Genomic DNA, 21,230 nt, shown 5'->3' with positions numbered 1-21,230 from the left:
CTGTATCAGTCAGTCATTATCGGTTATGCAGTGTTTACAAAGCGTAGTTAAAGTGAAGGCTAGACATGTACGGTACAAGAAGATAAGCGTCATCCATGAGCTTACAAACATTATACTCTCTGGAGTTTTGAACTGTTCATCGTGTACCAGTGCTCCAGTACTCCAGATGGCGCTATTAAAATTTCATGAATTCATTAATTACTAGAATTTAGCAGGCTACCACTCTCTATACAGTGCTTGGATTCATTTGGTAATGACCAAAAGAGCCAATATTTCATATTGTTCATGAAATCCAGCTCAATATGGTCTTTGCATGAGATATGCTGAGAACATAAACTTGTTTAGTTTTTTTTTGTTGTTTTTTTTTTAAGTAGAAGCTGCTGATTTACACATTAGGAAAGAAAGGGCATACATTTACACACACAGTGGAAGCTTTCAGTGTAGAGTTGTCGTTCCTACTACTGGTTTCCATAGTAATAGGGTTTTATCACTGTGTGGCACAAGTAGCATTCCATAAAAAGAGAAGTAGTGCGTGCTGTCACGGATCACATGCCCTACCGTCTTCACTCCCATTGGGTGTCGCTGCACCTCCCTGGACATGGCTACAACTAGTCACCAGTCGCTCTCAGCTCTCACTAAACCCGAATCATCTCCAGTCGCTTTGTCGCTTTAAGTCACAAAAAAAAAAAAAAAAAAATTCAAGACAGATTGCAATGATTTGCAAATAATTTAAATCCTATATATGACTAGTTCAAAGAACATCAATATAGATCTAACTAAGAAGTTGCTTTGTTCTTATAAAAAAAAAAATAGTTAATCATTTTTTAACAACAAGCCAGCTATTCATTTCCATGGAGTCAGGAAAGGGGCATGTTTACCACTGTGTTGCATCATCTCTTCTTTAAACAACACTCTGTATGTCTTTGGGAACTGAGGAGACCGGTTGCTGGAGTTTTAAAAGCAAAATGCCTTCCCATTCTTGCTTGATGTAAGATTCGACTCCAAAGATTTTTCGCTTCAAAACACGGTAAGTGTTTTGAATGGGTGATACGTCTGGACTGCAGCCAGGCCTGTTTAGCACCTGGACTCATTCGCTATAAAGCCATGCTGCTGGAATATGTGCAGAACGTGCTTTGGTACATATATTGTCTTGCTGAAATTAGCAAGATGCTCTTTACAATGCATATGGAACGCTATGCTAAGCGACTGGTATAAAAAAATGTTGAATGCAAGGTATCATGGACCATTCATTAGCATTTGTTAGCATGTAGTCATTAGTTGAACGAATCTAGGCGGTATGCAGTACGGTGTTTGACGTACAGTCATTAGGACAGAAAGATGCACCGAGATTGCATTTTCTGTCAGGTCTGTTATGTCACAGTACAAAGAAAGTCTAGCAATCAGCATTAAGTGAAATTGCTGCATTTGTAAGCAACATTTATAATCAAGTATATTTAATTCTACTGATTTAAAGTGTCTTTAGTGAATTTAGACCGAATTATTTATCCATAAACAAATTACATTGTGAAATCACACGATCATGTCGGCACCAATTAGAATTATAGGATTAAATGTAGGTGATTAAATCATGTATGGTAGAAAAGAGCAACGATATCTTGTGGGTTTGATTCCCAGCTCACACATGAGCTCTGTGTTGCATCTTATTAAAGGGTATTAAAAATTTTGCGAGCGAATCATGTTGGAAGAACGACAACTTATTGCAATCACATGGAACCAATGTATGCATTTGAATGAAATCAATCCAACAATTATGGTGTAAAAAGCCATCTACTAAAAGTCAGTAGCTTAAAGTCCGGATTTTCAGTCAGATGTTACTTGAATAGTTCCTTGCTAGACCACCAGGGGGACTGGCAAATGGTTTATTCATCACTCACTGTTAATCCGATGTGGGCATTGCCACAACCTTTTACTATTGTTTTCCCTATTTCTCACATGTTTCCTTTTTTCCCATGATGCACTACTTAATATGAGTCTTTGACATAAGTCCCTGACATAGTCAGTCATTGAAGTGAAATACTTTTTTTTTGGTGAATGTATCCAAAGGTAGAGATTTAAGCACTTATGTACGTCGCTCTGGATAAGGGTGTCTGCCAAATGCTGTAAATGTAAATGTATATATGAAATGGGTATTTGTATCTCAATGTAACGTTATGTGTGAGCCGAAAAGCCGAACGCAGAGTTATTCGGATTATTATGCATGGTGTTCCATTCATGCTATTCAAGTTTCCAGGCTCAAGTCATGTTTTACTTTGATATGTTTTATGCAAGTTATTTTAGTCTTCATTTATGTTAATAAATGCGTCTGCGTTGGGGTCTGATCTGATATGCAGGAGATCGTCATTACCACGGAGATCTAAGTTCGATCCCTGCTTCCGGCTGCATCCTCCGCACATTACATTTTCCTTTGTTAAAAAAGTTACAAATGCCATTAGATCCCATCATTAGATCTGAACTAAAAGTGTGTTTTTCTGATTGGTACTTTTGAAAAAAGGGTTATTCCGAAATCCAACTTTGCTCATAGAAGGTTTTCTCTCTCTCTCTCTCTCTCTCTCTCTCTCTCTCTCTCTCTCTCTCTCTCTCTCTCTCTCTCTATATATATATATATATAAATATATAAATATATATATATATATATATATATATATAGATATATAGAGATATATATATATATATATATATATATATATATATATATATATATATATATATATATATATATATATATATACACATACACACACAATAAGACTCTCTATTGAAGGCATTGAGCAGAAATGTGCTCCCACAACAATACATACAGAAGTGTGTCATGCTTATTTAGGTGGCCTATACAAATTGATGTAATTCAACATGAGCGCGTATAGACGAATAGAGGCCATACACAGCCCTTTCTCTCCTGAATGGAGACTAATGAAAGCACCTGCATGTTCTTCACTGCTAGGTGCCCAATTTTCAAGTGGCAAGTTCATTTAGGCACTTGACAATAGTCTGTGCTCCTGTGCTTGGCCAAACCCCCACCTGCTCTGCCCACCGCTTAAATCTATCATTAAAAAGTATGATGGTATCATTTTTATGGAGACAGTGTTGGAGTACGGACCGGGACGGTCTGCTCTCAGTCAATAACACTGGCTATTAGCTTTAATTATTTGACTTCCTCTTAATCAGAGTGACCTTGAGATTATATGGAGGTCAGACTACCAGCTTTCCACAAGCACCTCAATAGGAGAATGTGCTATAGTTTAGTATATAAGGTCATGCTGTGGGTCATGAGGACGACTTCTGGCTCTTATTTATGTCGTTTTGGGTTGAAAATAAAAATGTATAAAGCCGGCATTATTATTCTGATCCTAGGACTGATTTAAAAAAAAAATAAATCAGATCAGATCTTCTCCTGTCCGGTTTTTTATAAGCCTCAGTCTGTTAGACTCTAGTCTCATATTCCTCTTCATGGCAGACAGGTATGAATTCTGATTTGGTTTCACCTGCTGTATTAACTCGATTGTCTCAAGCTTTTGTGACATCCTGAGATTATACAGTACTTTTAACCACCACTGATAGCTCGAACCCAACCATGTCATCTGCCATCAACTAGACATTTCTTTCTACACTTAAAGTTTGTAGAATTTAGAGACAGTTCTGTGAGGATGAGGAATGACAAAAAAAACTCCTATTTTTACACCTTGTTAAAATTCACTGACTTTATTTGTCACTAGACAGATTCACTTTAGATGATTAGCTCACTGCCGACAATGAAAATTTACCACAGATACTTTGTTTACCGCTGTTAAAAACGGACGTAGGCTATTTTCACACTATTTAATGCACTAGTGTGTGCTTAGCATGAGACGCACGAGTCATTCAAAATGAGGTCAGCACGATTAAATACATTTAAAAGAAAAAAAAAATCTGTATTTGTGTATTTGTAGGGTTTGAAATAAGCAGTTAAACAAAATATTGATTAAAGAATGTCAGCTTGTATAGCAGGATAATGAATATTAATATAAAAGGAAAAAAAAAACATTAGGGGTCTGTTTTATAAATGTGAATAACTAGCTGTGAGTCTACAAGGCGTCATCACGTCAAATGTATTTTCCACGGAAAATTCAATGATCTGACTGTAAAACTCTGTTGGATGCTTTAAAATGAGCCGTTTTTTAACGTTTAACATGCATGTTGTTCAAAATACAAAGCAATATAACGAGAAAATAAAAAGCCCCCGAATGGATTTGCTTTGTGTCACATAGCGTGACTTAACAAAAAAGCATGGAGAGAGCAATCCTGTATTATAAATTGGGTGCACGGCGCACTGCACACATGATGTACTACGCCGAGCGGCGTGAGCTATGCACAATGGCTGTCACAAATTGATTTCGAGAAGGTGCTGAAATTATGAAGCCGTACCATCGATTTTTTTGTTCGGCTCCTATTGAAAAGACTTTCAAACATTCAAAGGTGTGCAGGGAGGATAAAATACTGGGCATTTTGAAATAATTCGTAAAATAGGAACAACGACAAATCTGGAATTAAATGCTTTGAATAAAAAAGGTATAACATTAAAGAAGGTGAAATTCAGGAAGGGGAACCGACTCGGAGTCTTAAGTGTCGAAACGAAAGGCCAAGAAAATAAAATGTATTGCTTTTCTATTAATATAATTCTATATATCTTGAACTGGCTGTCAAACAAATTCGTTCTGTGAGGATGTTCTTTAAACCGAGCGTACAATCTTTTATTTATTAAACAACAACTGCAGCACAGTCACACTTTTTGTTAATGCATTTCTTAATATTTTTCTTCTTTTTTTTGTGATTTATGATGCAATTTGCAGAGTTTAAAATTTTTAAATCACCAGCACAAGATTCTTTTTCTACCAGTGAAGACACATATGGAATAGGTTCCTGTGAGAGCTGCGCTCATGCTTGACACGTGCAATACATCTTGTGATGATGTCACATAAAATATCTTGTGCAATTCTGTGGAAAATTGTCAGCAATTTAAAAAAATTTTCCTCACTTCGGTGCTTCCTTTTCCTGTTGTGTCTGGCTGAAACTCACCCGAAACTTTGCACATCTCCGGCTCTCCTTGATCCAGGCTATAGCTGCGTGATCTGCTGCTGTTGTAAAGATGGTGCATTGCTACCTCTGCTGCTAGCCCTAGCATGTACGTATGTAATGGGTGCTAATGAACGGTGTTAGCTGATCAGAACAAAAACCAAACAATGTTCTGTTTCACATCACTGCACACTTGGTGAATGTTGTTCTCGATTCTGTCCTAAATGTTTTCTTTCTTTTTCACACCGTGTGCTTATAGTTAATTAATACAGTGACATCATACAACTGTGATATTTTCAGACAAAGTTATCAATTCATCTATTAATGTATCCATCAATGCAGCAATCAATTAATCAATATGTTCATCTATCGGTACCATCCATCCATCCATCCATCCATCCATCAATCAATATATTAATCTATTGATACCACCCATCTACTGTATCAATCCATCCATCCCTCCATTCATCCAATATCCATCCATCAATACATTCATTTATCAATACCATCCATCCATCCATCCATCCATGCATCCATCCATCCATCTTTACAGCCATCCATCGATACCATCCATCCATCCATCCATCAATACATCCCTCCATCCATCTATCCATCAATGCATCCATCTATCCATCCACCCTTCCAGGGGACTCAGCACAAAGTGGGGCAGGGCGATATCGCACACACACACACACACACACACACACACACACACACACTATGGACAATTTAGAGATTCCAATCAACCTACACTGCATATCTTTGCATTGGAGGAGAAAACCAGAGAATGGAAACAGTTGGGATTTGAACCCCATCTGTGGATCTGTAAGACAAAACTTGTTAATTTCTACCCCCAAGAAGGGCTATAACACTAATTTCAAATTATAAAACCGAACAGACTATAAAATAGTTTGTCAGTTAGTCCAACATCAATCTCTATTACAATTAATATACCTGGATTTGCCTTGTACGTAAACCGAACTTCTGGGTTCAAAGCTGCTGATACGGAAACTGAATCCTTGCTATCAGATAAATAAAGCGCTGTTGAACATTCAAGCTACTGTTGGAACACTACTTGGGGGAAAAATTCAGACCAGCCAGTAGATAAAAAAGTGGAGTCTCAAGTCCACATCCAGTCTCCCGGTGGATGATCCATCTCTGAACGTCCTCCAAATCTGTTTACTCGCTGTTGATTTAGTCATACGAAGTCATTCTAGACGACTTTGGCGCGTTCACAGTGGCTCAATGGGGCTGTTCAACGTCGCGAGTCAACAAAAACTGTTTCCAAATATGCATTAATTTCAGAGCAGTGTTTTGTAGAGCTTATATTAGGGAATCAGGCAACACTCCAAATTAGATGTAATATAATTTGGACTAGAGTGTTTCCCCCATGGTTTAGGGAAAAAAAAAAGAATCTGTGTCGGGTCTCTGTGACAACAAATCATTCCGGTTCATTTCTCCAAAAATCAAACAACATTAAGGCATGCATTTAAAATGTTCAGGTCAGTGAATATGAAAGAATAGTCTTTAGAAAAGTGTGGAGTTATTTGATAATGATAAATGGGATAAAATGGAGTTTTCAGTACCTCACTTGTGAAAAATACAATTCAAAGCTGAGAAAAGTATTGAGAGATATAGAGGCTGGGCTCGTGGTAATAAGACAATTTTGCCACCCTTCAATTCATTGTTCAGTAAGTGCCTCTTCAACTGGTCACTTGAACTAAATGGGTTTAAACTGAACTAATATATATATATATATATATATATATATATATATATATATATATATATATATATATATATATATATACATTATTCCCAAGTATGTATGTATGTATGTATATATATATATATATATATATATATATATATATATATATATATATATATATATATATATATATATATATATATATATACACACACATATATATACATTATTCCCAAGTATGTATATGTGTATATATACATATACATACTTGGGAATAATGTGTTCTGTGTTCAGAAAGTTCAGCACAGCAGCAAGTCATAAACAAAGATTTTGTTGAGAAAGGACGACATTAATAAATAAAGCAGTTCTGGACCAAGGCCAGGAACATAGTGAAGGACATCAGCCGACTCGTCTCGTCTCTGTTGCGGTTGTGGAAGTGCTTTTTCCCAGAAGGTCTACACAAAGAGAATGAGGAGGAGCTTCTTCCTGTAGGCCATTTGGACCCTTAAGCGGGACAACGCCTCAAACTCGAGCGTGGACTTTTCTGGACAGATTTCTGCATATCATATAGTACATACTGTATATTTCACTAACTGAACACACCTGCTCACATCTGCACTGTACAATATTCATACTATTCATTCACTAATCTATATTTTCTATATTAGTTTTTTCCTTTGCATGAACACGTAATTCTATTTAATTTGTATTTTTAAATTTCATGTTTTGACCCAGATAGTGGAATTCACCTCACTACGTGTCCTACTGTGCATGATTGTCTATGTGACATATAAACTTTGTATGAATTGGAATTTAAATAAATAAAATTGAACAACTCGAACACTTGCCTCATGTAAAATAACGCCATAACATGCAGATGAGAGTCGACACCATGTCTCTCATCTGACGTACAGCTCGATTTGAGTGAAACATACCTTTTGTTCACTTGTTCCTTTATCCACTCTATAATCCCCCGTTTCCTCTACCAGTCTTTGCAACACTATATTCTGTACATCACAGAGACACCGTCTGCTCTTATACTTTGCTTTTGTTTGAATAAATCTGTTAGATTTAGGAGTATTCATTCATCCATTTATCCATCCTTTCATCCATCCATCCATCCATCCATCCATCCATCCATCCATACATTCATACTTCCTTCCATCCTCCATCCGCCCCTCCATCCATCCATCCATCCATCCATCCATCTATCCATCCATCCATCCATCCATCCATCCATCCATCCATGGGACTCAGGGCATAAGGCAGGGCAGGGTAAATCACACACACACGCACACACACACACACACACACACACACACACACTACAAAGGAAAAAGTTTCCGGCGTTGCAGCTTTATCTCTGTTAAACACTAAGGGCTATTTTCTGTAAATCAATTTCTTGACAGCTGTGAAGCATGATATGGCAACTCTGTCATTAAAATCCTGTCTGTTGCTCCTGCTCCACTGATAAGGGTGTGAGAGCGAGCATGGGGCAGTATGAGCCCTGCCCCAACACAACTCTATTAGCTTTTGGCACTAACTTTTGGAGGAGTTCCTGGAGGAAACAGAAGCAAATCATGAGCCTCTTCGTTTTCTTCTTAAAAACAATTAAGATGTATGTTCATGTTCTCTATGAAAAGCATTTCAAGACCACTAACCTTCTTAGGTTTGCAACTACTACAAATCAAGCTCCAGGTTTTTAGATTATATGGATACAGAGAACAAAGATTGTTAGATAATTAGGATTTTTTTCATTTGTAAAATGTAATCTTGAACAAATTAAGCTTTGGTTCATTCTGATGAAGCTGATAAGGAGTGTGTGTGATGGAGGGAGATTCTTTCCTGCTGCTGGAAATGCACTCTTGGACATTGATGGAGGTTGTCGCAGGTGAGACCAGTGTCTGCTTTGGCCCAGCTCTAGGCAGGGTGGCGGAAATCATTTTCACCTCATGCTCCTGTCGCGCTGGGCACTTAATTGCAAGGAAGACAGATCCGGAATACATAACCATGCACCCGTGGTGCGTGATTAATGGCCTGGTGGAGTTCAGCAGCACGGCTAAACCGAGCCACGACGACATCCGTAAAAGTTCATGGCCCCAATTTCCAACGACGTGGGCTACCAAAATCAAGATTTTCAATGATGTTACATTTTTGCAGTTTTATGCAGTCAAGCACTAGCTCATGTATTTCAGCATTCAATACAGGATGACAGACTCTACAAACCTGTGGAAAGGTAATACGACCCTTATGGGATCAGCGATATGTGCATCAGAAAATGTGACTTACCGATGGTGCTGGTTTGCCTCCTTTGGCAGTGCAGATCAGAGTGAGGTTCTGGGCTTGGTAGCGGCTAAACGGCGCCGGTGTGTTCTCTGCTACCACCGAGATGTTGTTAGGCGGTGCTGCAGAGGAGAAAAGACACATCCATAAACTCACAGGCAAAAAATTACAAGCGAGCAAGGACACACCACTCGACATAAACCAGCCTGAAGAGCATTTATAATGCTTCTTGTAGAGGTTTTTCATACAGTCTCTTGCTCATACAATTAATCAACCCCTTCAGTCGTACATACTGGATTTCCTTTGTCTCTCTTAGGATTTTGAAACACTTTTTAACATCATGAATTCTCCATGCTGTTTCACAGTGAGATTCAGTCAATGTGATGGACAGCTGGGAACTACTGTAAAAAAAAAAAAAAAAAAAAAAACAGATAATGAGCTTTTTTTGTATTGAGAGTGAGCAGGAACTCGTTTGAATAAGTGATATGTTTTGTAGCTCACAGGAAGAAGACAAACTTTGTTTATTACCCTGAGCATGAACGGTGCATTTCTTAGTCAGTTACTCATCCTTAGTAACTGCCTGGTCAGGGTTGATATGGTTTCAAATGCTGTGATAAAAAATTTATTGGAAATGTTCTAGCTTTATGTTAGGAGATGTCAGCACTGTTAGGTAAAATTTCATCATAAAGAGATGTCAGGAATTAGACGATTATTTGCTTACAAACGAGTTCTATTATGTCTACCTTTCCATATGCGAAGAGATAAACCAGCAAGACAATGTACTGCTCCCACGAGTGCTGTTACGGTATTCCGCATTCAAATACTGTCCTGCGCAGCTGTTTTAAATCATAAAAACCGGGCCGGTCGCAAAGCTGGTCAACGTGAGAGAGGGAGGTTGTTAGAGATGAAGTGCGAACACTCATACATATATTATCCACAGCCTTAGGCAAGGTCTCCTCTGGGAGGTCTTACAAGTGTATGAAGGGGGAAAAAAAGAGAAGAGAAAAGAAGCGATCCCATAAGAGAAATTGAGTCTGGAGAAGAAGAAGTACCAAGCACTTCACACGCTGAAGACTCTAAAACTTAAACAAAAAAAAAACAACAACAGCGTAGTTCATCATTCAAATCTATACAGATGTGTATTTAAAAACATCTGCATTCCTCACTCTCGCTCGTACTGGCATTCTCGTCACTCGCATGCTGCACACCGCTGTCAGAGATCATCACCGAATATCCCCCGGACTGCATTATCACCTGAAACACGATTTTCACGGATTCACTTTCACACCCGGCTGAGGAAATACGACCCGCGATTGCCTGGGCGTGAGAAATTGCGTTTGAAGTAAGTGGAGCAGGTTAAAGGAGTCGCCCGAGGAAAAAGGCATTTATAAAAATCTCCCGATCGATAGCGCTCACACAAACAGGAAAGAAAAGCTGGATGAAAATGTTAAAAAAAGTTCTTGTCTGGTTTCTAGCGAAATGTGTTTGGACATTTTGAGCCATCCATTATGCAGTAATTTGGTTTATAAAGGTGGGAATTTAGTAAAGAATGAAATTCTTTACTCCTACTAGGGTTTTTTTTTCACAATTTGACCAAATACCAGGATTTTGTGGGCAGGGTTCCTAATCACAGGTTTACTTTCAAATGTATTGATAGCTCCGCCCCCACATACATATGTAACCCGGGCAACTAATGGAACTAAATGTGTCTTTATCATCGCTGAAGGGAAGAACAATACGATTGCAGATAAACAAACAGGCAAAAATGACACACAAGCATAATCATGTAAAGGACAAAGGCATATATTAGTTCTGTGTAACAAAGCAAAACCAACGGCGTCTTAAGTAAAGTCACCCACATATTCACAGGTTGGAGTTTCCCGAGTCAATAACTCCTGAGCTAAACACTGTTACTACACAAAACGCAGTTGTAGCTGCCTCTCTACATTACTACGATAGAAAAGAGGTGTTATTTGTGTAGTAACAGCGTTTAGCTCAGGAGTTATTGACTCGGGAAACTCCAATCTGTGAATATGTGGCCAACTTCCTGCTCCTTCAGTTCTCTCCAGCGCTGGAAAGCTGATCCTATATTAACACGGGTCCTACTTCTGGTCTTATTGTAAGCCTTTCCTCGCTTTCTTTTTGATTTTTATCCTCCATGTCAATGTTTCAATCTCTTCCTGCTCATTGGCTACACGTTAGTTTTGTTTTTGTTTTGTTTGGCGGCCCAACGCAGATTTCTGAAGCATTTCCCAAACAACGGAGACCGCACCTTTAATGACTACCTGCAAACAAGGAGTCATTTTAAAAGAACACAATTTCAGCTAGAAAGAAAAACCCAGAAATGAATCAGTGACATAGTGTGATGCAGCCTGACATATTAATGTGAAGTTCATTGCGTTTAAAGTCAAACTTTACACTATTTTTAGTGTCTGTGAAACAGGTTAGTTCCTGTTATCGCTTACATTACAGCAACTCTAAACTGTCAGGGATCTTGTCTTTGGGAACTTAATCCTAAAAGTAAAAGTTTTATATCATAATCAGACTGTTATAAAGTGCTCACACTGGAGACTCCTTCTGAAAACTGCTAAACAACACAAAATATCAAGAACCAACAGGGTTTATTAGAAGCGTCCATGTGTATAAGCTGGAACTATTAACCTTTCAGCTGTCTGACCAATCAGAATAATTAACAAGAATAATAAGAATAATTTCTTGAAATTTAAAGAACACCAAATATAAGTACAGTATGAAATCAAAGCTGACTTTGTTTCTTAAGCATTCCTGACCTAAATGTTGATATCATAAATATTCCATTAGATTCGATATCAGTCGCTCGAGAAGGTGAAAGTGCTGCTCTGCTGCATGGATGACAAATTTAGTCTTATGAAGTATAAAATACTCCTGAGTTTTATTATCTCCCCGGAAGGAAGACACAATTATTTCATTTGCCGTCTCGGTTAATATCACAAATTCCCCTTAGGAGCCTTAAGGCTGTAAATTAATGGACCGCTGTCAGGTTTCTAATTAATATAGAGCTCTAATGAAAATCACTGTTGTTTGACTGAAAAAAAGACACCCTCTTCCTGGTTTACTAAAAGAGAGAGAGAGAGAGAGAGAGAGAGAGAGAGAGAGAGAGAGAGAGAGAGAGAGAGAGAGAGATAGCTAATGTGTAATAATGTCTAATTGTGATTGTAATTAACAGCTGATGTTATTGCATATATAGTTGTATATTATTAATTATGTTTTAAGTGTTAAATAATAAGTGACCTAACAAAAAGAGTATTACGAACACTAAAAAAAAACTGAATATAAAATACATAAAATAGAACATGCTATCACACAAAAAGCACTTATGGTGCATGTATAAAGTATAAAAATAATAAAATTAGAAACCTTTATATAATATAATCGTTTTAGATGGAAACATTGCCATAATAAACAAACAAACAAACAAACAAACAAATAAATAAATCTTAAAAAAAAATGAGACAAGTCTCATTATATCTAAATATTTCCATTAAAAAACCAACAAAAAAACAAACAAACCAAAACATAAATAAATACACATCACTCCTAACAAAGAATACAATCAAGTCTTTTTATATCTAAATATTTCAATTAAAAAATAACAAAAAAAGTTAAAAAAAAAAAAGAAAGATTGCAAACCCAATTCAATTATTTCCCATCTGTTCCAGGACCACATAATATCCCAGCCATCATTTTTTCTGAGTAGCGACCATCTCCAGTAATGTAGGCAATAAGAGGAATTTGCTTCATGAACATTGTACAATAAAACTAGAAACTGCATCCCACCTAATTGATTCCTCATTGGCTAGTGTAAATATCTTTGGATATTATTATTATTATTATTATTATTTTATTATTATTATTATTATTATTATTATTATTATTATTATTATTATTATTATTATTACTACTACTACTACTACTACTCCTTGTCAGGGATCAGCCCGGACGTCTGGCCACGTGCTACCGTTGTTGTTGTTGTTGTTGTTGTTGTTGTTGTTGTTGTTGTCATGTGTCTGCCCCGCCTTCGTCTGCTCCTCCCTGTCTCCACACCTTATCCTAATTGTATCTCATTGTCTTTTGTATAAATGTGAGCCGCGTTGCCGATGGCTGCGTGGAATCAATAGTTACGTGAGTTACGTGTGTTACGTGTACCTTATTCATTGTTAAATGTCATCTGTATTGCTTTAGTTCTTATTATTTACTGTCTTTGTCTTTATCTTTTATTAAACCCCATTCATTTGAAGCTATCCTGTATACGGGTCTGTCTCCTTCCTTCCCTGGTTGTGACACTACTAATACTACTAATAAAAATTTTCATGTGATGCTTATTAAGTAATCAGTGTATCATTACTTTCCTAGTACTCAATAAGGTGTCTATTAATTTTTTACAAAGTTGTTAATATGTTTTCATAAAAAAATCACATCATCTTGTCACTTATTTTAGCTTTTAGTGTGTGTCAGAGATATCAGAGGCACACAGGATACCATAATCCTGAAGACATCGAACTCAAAATAATCCCTGATGCAACAACAGCGAGTCACTGATGGATTAATAGATGAAATTTCAGAGTTGAGCACACAACAACAACAAAAACAGCAACAACAACAACAAGGACGAGAAGGAGTTTTAATCCTACTAAGGATTAGGTTTAGTTCCTTGATGTGACAAATCTTTCTCCTTCGGTTTTCCTGCACTCAAGGTGACTTGCACCTTTTATGAGAAGTAAAGAAAATAAGACAGTATTTAGATTCAGACTCTGACAAGAAGAGTTTATCGCTGATCAGCTTCGGCGCTTGAGTCCCATATCTTTCATTCTTTGTGCTGTTCAAGCATAAAACTGTGAAATACAGCATGACAGCCGTGCTTTCAATAACAGGACCGAACATACTGTATTTCTTGCTGACTTCTTGTCTTCGTCAATCTTCCTGGATAATAAATATTACGGCTTGGTGATATCTCGCAAATTAATATCACCTTCGCAATAGATAATGTTGCCGGACAGAGCTGATACAAATCAGGCCGAGATTACACCACTATTTACTTACTTATTTATTTTAGTATATTATTTCACATAGTATACTATAAAATTACTGCTTTGTAAAATTACCTCATGTCCTATGAGTCAAAGGAATGATCTACTGTCATCCAACCAGGTCAAATAAACAACAACAGAGTGTTGTGTCATGAATTCAGTTCAGTTACCACCACAAACCTGATTAGTTTCCAATAACAGTGCATCCTGAGGTGTTTCATTCAATTTGATCACACTAACAATTTAGAATTTGTTAACGAAGTACACAAAGAAGTCACGCTTTTTATTCCATAACATTTATTGTTAAGAAACCACACATTCTTCTGTCCTGAAAACTTGCTATGCTATAATTTACTGTGCTGATGCAAAAATTAGAAAGTATTAATTTTTTCCTTGCTTTACTCTGTTGGCATGAGGTGAAACTGAGTATCAGCTGAGGCTTTGGGAATCTGGGACACAGATGACGTGGGACTCAACTGAGGCTCTGGGAATCTGGGGGTTTGGTGAAGCTCTGCGTATCCAGCTGAGGCTCTGAGAAAAAAAAGTGGAGCTCTGGGAATTTAAGGTAAAACCTGGAGCTCTGCTCTGGAAATCAGCCAGTACTTTGAGATACTGGGAATTCAGTGAATGTCTGGAAATCGGCATAGGCTTAGGGAATCTGGGTATCGTGGAAGTCTTTGTCTTTCTCGGATCTGATGTTGGTAGAAAGTGCAGTTTTTTGTCTATTTACAGTAGGTAATTCAACTACTAACTACAATTCAACTCACTTGATCCTGAGCTACTTTACCACTGCAATTCATGTTCTTCTGCTGCATGGCCATGTCAAAAACCATTTTATCTCTTATCGGCTCTTTTTTATTCCTCCAGAGTCCACATGCTTGAGTTATTCATCCTAACAGAGGCTGCCTTCATTCCCTTCTGACACCGCGGCCTGAAGCGACAAGACTCATCTCTCTTTAAAAAATAACAGCAAATGGGATTTTTTACCCCCCTCATGACCAAAGTCTACGTTTAGCACCGAGCTTCCTGGAGGCACGTCTCCTTGGCCTGATAATTAAAGGATTTAGTGGCCCTTTGAGAACGAGGGGGTTACGCTTCTCCTTCAGTCAGGTCTGTTATTAAGCTCTCGAGGGCCCTGACTGAAAGCCGAAAGTCACCGGGGTCGACCCGGCTGCTTTTCACCAAAAGTAATTTCCTGATAACTTTTTTTCTTTTAAAAAGAATTATTAAAAATTGTCTGAATTTTAATTACGAGCTCAAGCCTCGTGAATCCTGAAAGTAATCAGTGCAGATTAATAAGGGCTTGTGATGTTTGACCTCATCCTAAAAATCAGCAGGATATCAGACTGTAATGATCAGCAGTTTCTAATAGGATGAGAATGCGAATAATGAGCAATAATCATTCACTAGTCATATACATTCACTAATCAGTTTACTTTATTAATTGAACTTAATAGAAAGTACATAATGGATTGTAACCATCTTTCGATAAATGGGTTGTATTTATGCTAAAATTGAATATCTATCAACAGCTCGATGATGAACGGGTTTCGAGTCCACAATGCTCTACTGTGCATATTCATGTTGGATTTTACCTTAAATTCAAACAACAACAACAAAAAAAAACACTCAACTTACTGTTCTGAAATCTGTTTGCAAAGTAAATCTGCTATTCATTTCCCTGCCAAAATTATTTTAAAAAAAAAAAAAAAAAAAAAAGCATGACATTCTACATTTACTTTGTTCATGTACACAACACCCACAATTGTATACTCTCTGTAATTACCTTGAAGGCTGTGTGAGTCTACATCCTGATCCTGCAAGAAATTAGCCTCAGCCAGGCTTCTGCATAACATTAAATTCCACAAAAAAAAAAAAAATCATTCATTCATTCATCTTCTACCGCTTATCCGAACTTCTCGGGTCACGGGGAGCATGTGCGAGATAGGATACACCCTGGACGGAGTGCCAACCCATCGCAGGGCACACACACACTCTCATTCACTCACACACTCACACAATACGGACAATTTTCCGGAGATACCAATCAACCTACCATGCATGTCTTTGGACCGGTGGAGGAACCCGTGTACCCGGAGGAAACCCCAGAGGCACGGGGAGAACATGCAAACTCCACACACCCAAGGCGGAGGCGAGAATCGAACCCCCAACCCTGGAGGTGTGAGGCGAACGTGCTTACCACTAAGCCACCATAAAAATAAATAAATAAATAAATAAATAAATAAAATAAAATAAAATAAAATAAAATAAAAATCTGTTAACTGCAAATATTCCACAAGGGCTGCTAGAGGTAAATCATATCTAAATATTAAAAATGTATAATAACAATTAAAATATTTTATATTTGTGTTTCATATTTGAAAAATATGCTCGTTTAACATCTGATATTTCAAACATCTGTTTGTTTAACGGCTAAAACGATAAATGTCTGCATTGTTTATTTCAAATCTGAAAATGTAAATGTCTATTTTGTTTCTTTAACATCTGACACTTCAAACATCACACTGTAAAAAAATTGCTGTTAAAAACAGTAACGATCTGACAGTAATGTACTGTTTTCCATTAAAGCAGTAATGTGCTGTAGAAAACAATGTATTCTGGGAAATATTTTGCACTGTTGTTAATTTAATGAGAATGTCTTCTGTATTTATGTAATAGGGTTATCTTCTGTATTGTGCAATGCATTGTGGTCTAGTCCTAATTGCTTTAAATAACAGTACAATTCAGTGTTTTTCAGAAACTGATTAGAGTGTATAAGTGCAAAGTTGGTGAAAGTTCATTACTGTTCTATTGAAGTAGTTTGTTTTGTGTTATTATTTTAAACATAACTTTTAGAAGCATTAAATCTAATGATCCTTTTCAGTCAAGTATGCGTTAACTTGCCACAAACATCGTTTCTCATTTATAAAGCTTGTATTCTGAAGAGGAAGCATGAGGAAGTCCTTCGTCTTCAACGCCGCGATTATCGGCATCTGCTCCAAACAAATTGCACGGTAATTTAAACCTTTTTCTGTATTTTCTTGCCAGTATTTTATTCATGAAGGTTGTATTACCAGAAGCAATGCATGAAATTCATGCTTAGCAAGCTGTCGAGCTTGTGTTTAGAACTTACGTTGAACATGTGTTTAGAACTTACGTTAGTCCTGACGTGAGTAACTCGAGCGTTTATATTTTCATGGATTTTACAGTCACCAAGCAATAATACATTGTTTTGGATTGTGATTTGCACGTTAAATAGTGTTAATGTCAAGTGTTAACCGTCGCTATTAGCCGCACCTGCTAAAAATGGAGATAATATCCAGTTTAATGGTTGTTTATGTTTAAAATGTAAGTGAGAAGATAGTTTTAGTGTATAAAATATATACTGTATGTAAAACACGGATTTAATTGACTTTGTATATGATTTGAAGTTTAGATGCAAGGATTTGTACAGGTGGTATAAAAAAAAAATCTGCGTTCTTTTGGGAAATATTTAGCCTAATTTTAACACGTTTGTTAATGCATGTTGAGTGTTAATCTAAACGCTAATGCAATTAAATTGACGGTTAGGCCTAGGGTATGTCATATCGATCCTCCCAGTGATGTACCGTAGATGATGGCACATCAGAAAGAAGTTTTTGCTTCCTTCCTCTGTCATTCAAACAATTATTAAGGATTTACAGGAAATACATGATATAATCCAGTCACATTTGTTTTTCAAATTGAAAGAGAACTTTTTTGTATTCTTTTTTTTTCTTTTTAGAGACAGAGACTGTTACACTGGATTTGCAACATATTCCAATCACGTCAACACAGAGAAGTTCTTGGTCAGTTGTGAATCTGTGGTTATACCCAAGATTTTTGCTGATATGGCAGCAAACAGGTCCATTTAAAAATTGAGCTGAAGCTGAAAAGAGCAGTGGTCAAAAATCTAAAGGAGCTCACATTCTGTCTACAACGCCGTCATATTAATGCCTTTCCACCATCTGAAATTGGAGATTTGAGAGGCAAATGGCCTTCGTTTTTAGCTCAAAAGTTCATAAAGGCTCACTTTGAGTTACTTACAGACATCAAAGTGCTTTGTAGCCTAGACCTCAGTATGGGGGAATGTGAAAGAGCCATCACACAATACTTCACAAGAAAACCTACCAATAAAGATGTCAAGATGTCCTATCTAAAAGTGAAGCTAATGAGATGGCACTTCATGTTGTTCAGCTGCTTATAGCACACTTTGGAGAGAACCTATCAGGGCTAGTCCTTTTTGCAGCTGTAAGTTTATACTTCTTTTTCTGGCCTATATTTCAAATTGTCTATTTATTTACAGCGGGTTTTCTGATTAATTGCCAGTTTGTTCATTTTGTTCCTCAATAACATCTTTGTCTGTTTTCTACAGGTGTGTGCCACTGCAGTTGATTTTGAGACAGCTCTAACTATACCTGCAAGTCCATGTCTGATACTACTTGGTATAGATTTCATTACTAGACATATATTAAAATCCATCTAGTTTTGCTTGCACTGGATGGGACTTTATATAGGTCAGTGAGCTCTCTCTATTCTCTGTATAACTAATAATATAACTTCATAGTATAATAGTATAGTGTACTATTAGTATACAATAGTAATACTATAACTCCGTATAAATAATAATTGTTTTGACAGACTGATGTTGCCACATTAAACCACATGAAACTTACCAATAGTTCAGACACTTTATCGTTATTTTTACTGCAGTGTTAAAACAATCAACACATTATTTAACATGCCGAATGAATAAAAGTTCATTAAAAAGATAACTGTGGCAAAAAGAACAAAATTTCTAATTTGTGAATGTGAATCCAAAAATACTAGAAGTTATCATGGCCTTGAATGTACCTTTTCTTAGAAATGATCAAATATTGCATGTTATTTATTATCATTATTTCTGCTGATCAGAGTTAATCATATACAGTAGTTCATTATTATTGATTATACTTTATTTCCCTTTGGGTCAAACTTAAAATTTCCTAAAGGTTTTTAAGCAAACTTTGCTAATGTTAAGAATAGGTTACGTTGAGTCAGTGCGTTGTGAATATCACCTTACTATCTGAGTTGTTATTGTTCCTTGATAATTTGAGAGAAAGTTTCTAAATTACTGATATAATTAATTACAATACCCACAGTTATGTGAATAAATTTGTAGGAAATCATTTAGTGGGTAGCACGTTCGCCTCACACCTCCAGGGTCGGGGTTCGATTCCCGCCTCCGCCTTGTGTGTGTGGAGTTTGCATGTTCTCCCCGTGCCTCGGGGGTTTCCTCCGGGTACTCCGGTTTCCTCCCCCGGTCCAAAGACATGCATGGTAGGTTGATTGGCATCTCTGGAAAATTGTCCGTAGTGTGTGAATGTGTGTGTGAATGAGAGTGTGTGTGTGCCCTGCGATGGGTTGGCACTCCGTCCAGGGTGTATCCTGCCTTGATGCCCGATGACGCCTGGGATAGGCACAGGCTCCCCGTGACCCGAGTAGTTCGGATAAAGCGGTAGAAAATGAGTGAGAGAGTGAGTGAGAGGTTCATTTCTTTGAATTTTTTCTGACTTACTTTTACCACGGTAAAGTTTGTTCATTTTTCCAAACAGAAAACCTGTAAAAAAAATAAGGCTTATTTACGTTTACCTTATGAAAGACAGCACGTTTTCTACTATATTTTAAAACATTCCCCTTCTTTTTTTTTTTAGTAATATATGGTACTTACATGTTTGTTGTTCTTTTTCATCTTTTTAAAAACTTTTTTTTTTGCTATTTACTCTAGTGCTTTGAAATCCCTAATTATCTCCCGAACAAACTTCTGTAATTTTGTATGAACCTTGTGTTTCATTTTGACTTTCCCAGAAATTTCTTTGATATTTGAGAACAATTAGCAAAAACAAACCCTACTTTTGAATGTTGTTTCCATCGTTCACTGTGTATGCCGTATCTTTTCAGCAATTGTTCTTTATACAGTAAATAACCTGAAACTGCACAATTTAGAAGATTGACAGTTATTTGGGATCTCTGTCAATCAAGGTCTTATTCTTATAAAATACACACATTATGAAAGCTGTTAAAGAAATATAGTACCAGAAAACACTTTAAATATGTGTTCATATTGTTGTATTTGTAGTGTATTTAACGATGCTGGCGATAATCTGTTGATTGTGTTTATCTTTTAGATCCTATTAGATCTCTTTGAGAAGGTATAAATGTTATGTTTCACTGTTAAAAAGCAAAAACACAACATCTTCTTTTCACACTCATCATATTAGTGGGACTCAGTATACTGGTACAAGTTTTAGACTCGATATCACAGAATTCAGTTCACCCACACAAGAGTCTCAGCTTAGCCAGTTTTGTATCTGTAACTGTACAGTAAATGTTTACATTGTTTGTTTAACATCTGGAATTGTGAATATTCGTTTTGTTAAACATCTGAAACTGTAAATACAATTTTGTTTAATATTTGAAACTGTAAACATTTTTTTTGTTGAAAATCTGAATGTTCATTTTGTTTCAAATTTTAAACTGTAAATGTTTATTTTGTTTAATATCAAAAACTGTAAATATTTGTTTTGTTTATCATCTGAAACTGTAATTAAAATTTTTGAGAATATGAATGTTCATTTGTTTAAAATTTGAAATTGTAAAGGTTTATTTTGTTTTATGTCTGAAACTGTAAATCTTAATTTTCGTTAACACCTAAAAATGTAAATGTTCATTTTGTTTAACATCCACAATTGTAACTGTAAATGATTACGTTGTTGAACAGTTACAATTGTAGATGTTAAAACTGTAATAATTCATTATGTTTAAACATGTGAAATTATAAATGTTAATTTATATTAATCTATTTTGTTTAACATCTACAACTAGATATGTATACATTCTTTAACATGGAGCTGTAAATTTCTTGTATCACATCTGAAACTGTTAGCATGCATTTTGTTTAACATCTGGAATGAGATGAATGTATGAGAGAAAATGTCATAAAAGTCTTTAATCCTTTGGTCAGAAATAAACATTAGAATGTAAACAAGGCAAACATTGACTAAGATCCTGAGTTCAATAAACAATTAGATAACTAAACAACC

At 36.4% G+C, this 21,230-nt stretch overlaps 1 protein-coding gene and 1 long non-coding RNA gene across 4 annotated transcripts in view; one reads left to right on the top strand and one right to left on the bottom strand.

Annotated features, from left to right (window-relative positions):
- igsf21a (immunoglobin superfamily, member 21a) overlaps nucleotides 1–21,230 on the bottom strand; it is a 276,114-nt gene that overhangs the window by 33,545 nt on the left and 221,339 nt on the right. The window contains exon 5 of the mRNA XM_027167692.2: nucleotides 9,071–9,186. Coding sequence (XP_027023493.1) covers nucleotides 9,071–9,186 — 116 coding nt within the window. The remainder of the gene's footprint in view (nucleotides 1–9,070; nucleotides 9,187–21,230) is intronic.
- On the top strand, nucleotides 650–19,444 carry LOC113656426. Of its 3 annotated transcripts, XR_003443907.2 has the most exons (5): nucleotides 13,092–14,695; nucleotides 14,998–15,317; nucleotides 17,062–17,144; nucleotides 17,894–18,399; nucleotides 18,524–19,444. It is a non-coding gene; the product is annotated as an uncharacterized LOC113656426 (long non-coding RNA). The 3 variants fall into 3 exon arrangements; XR_007139972.1 differs by lacking the exons at nucleotides 17,062–17,144; nucleotides 17,894–18,399; nucleotides 18,524–19,444 and adding an exon at nucleotides 650–1,027 and having other exon boundaries at nucleotides 14,547–14,695; nucleotides 14,998–15,826; XR_007139971.1 differs by lacking the exons at nucleotides 17,062–17,144; nucleotides 17,894–18,399; nucleotides 18,524–19,444 and having other exon boundaries at nucleotides 14,998–15,826.

Source organism: Tachysurus fulvidraco, chromosome 2 (genome assembly GCF_022655615.1).
Source record: "Tachysurus fulvidraco isolate hzauxx_2018 chromosome 2, HZAU_PFXX_2.0, whole genome shotgun sequence".
NCBI lineage: Eukaryota > Metazoa > Chordata > Actinopteri > Siluriformes > Bagridae > Tachysurus > Tachysurus fulvidraco.
This window is presented reverse-complemented; position numbering and strand designations above follow the sequence as displayed.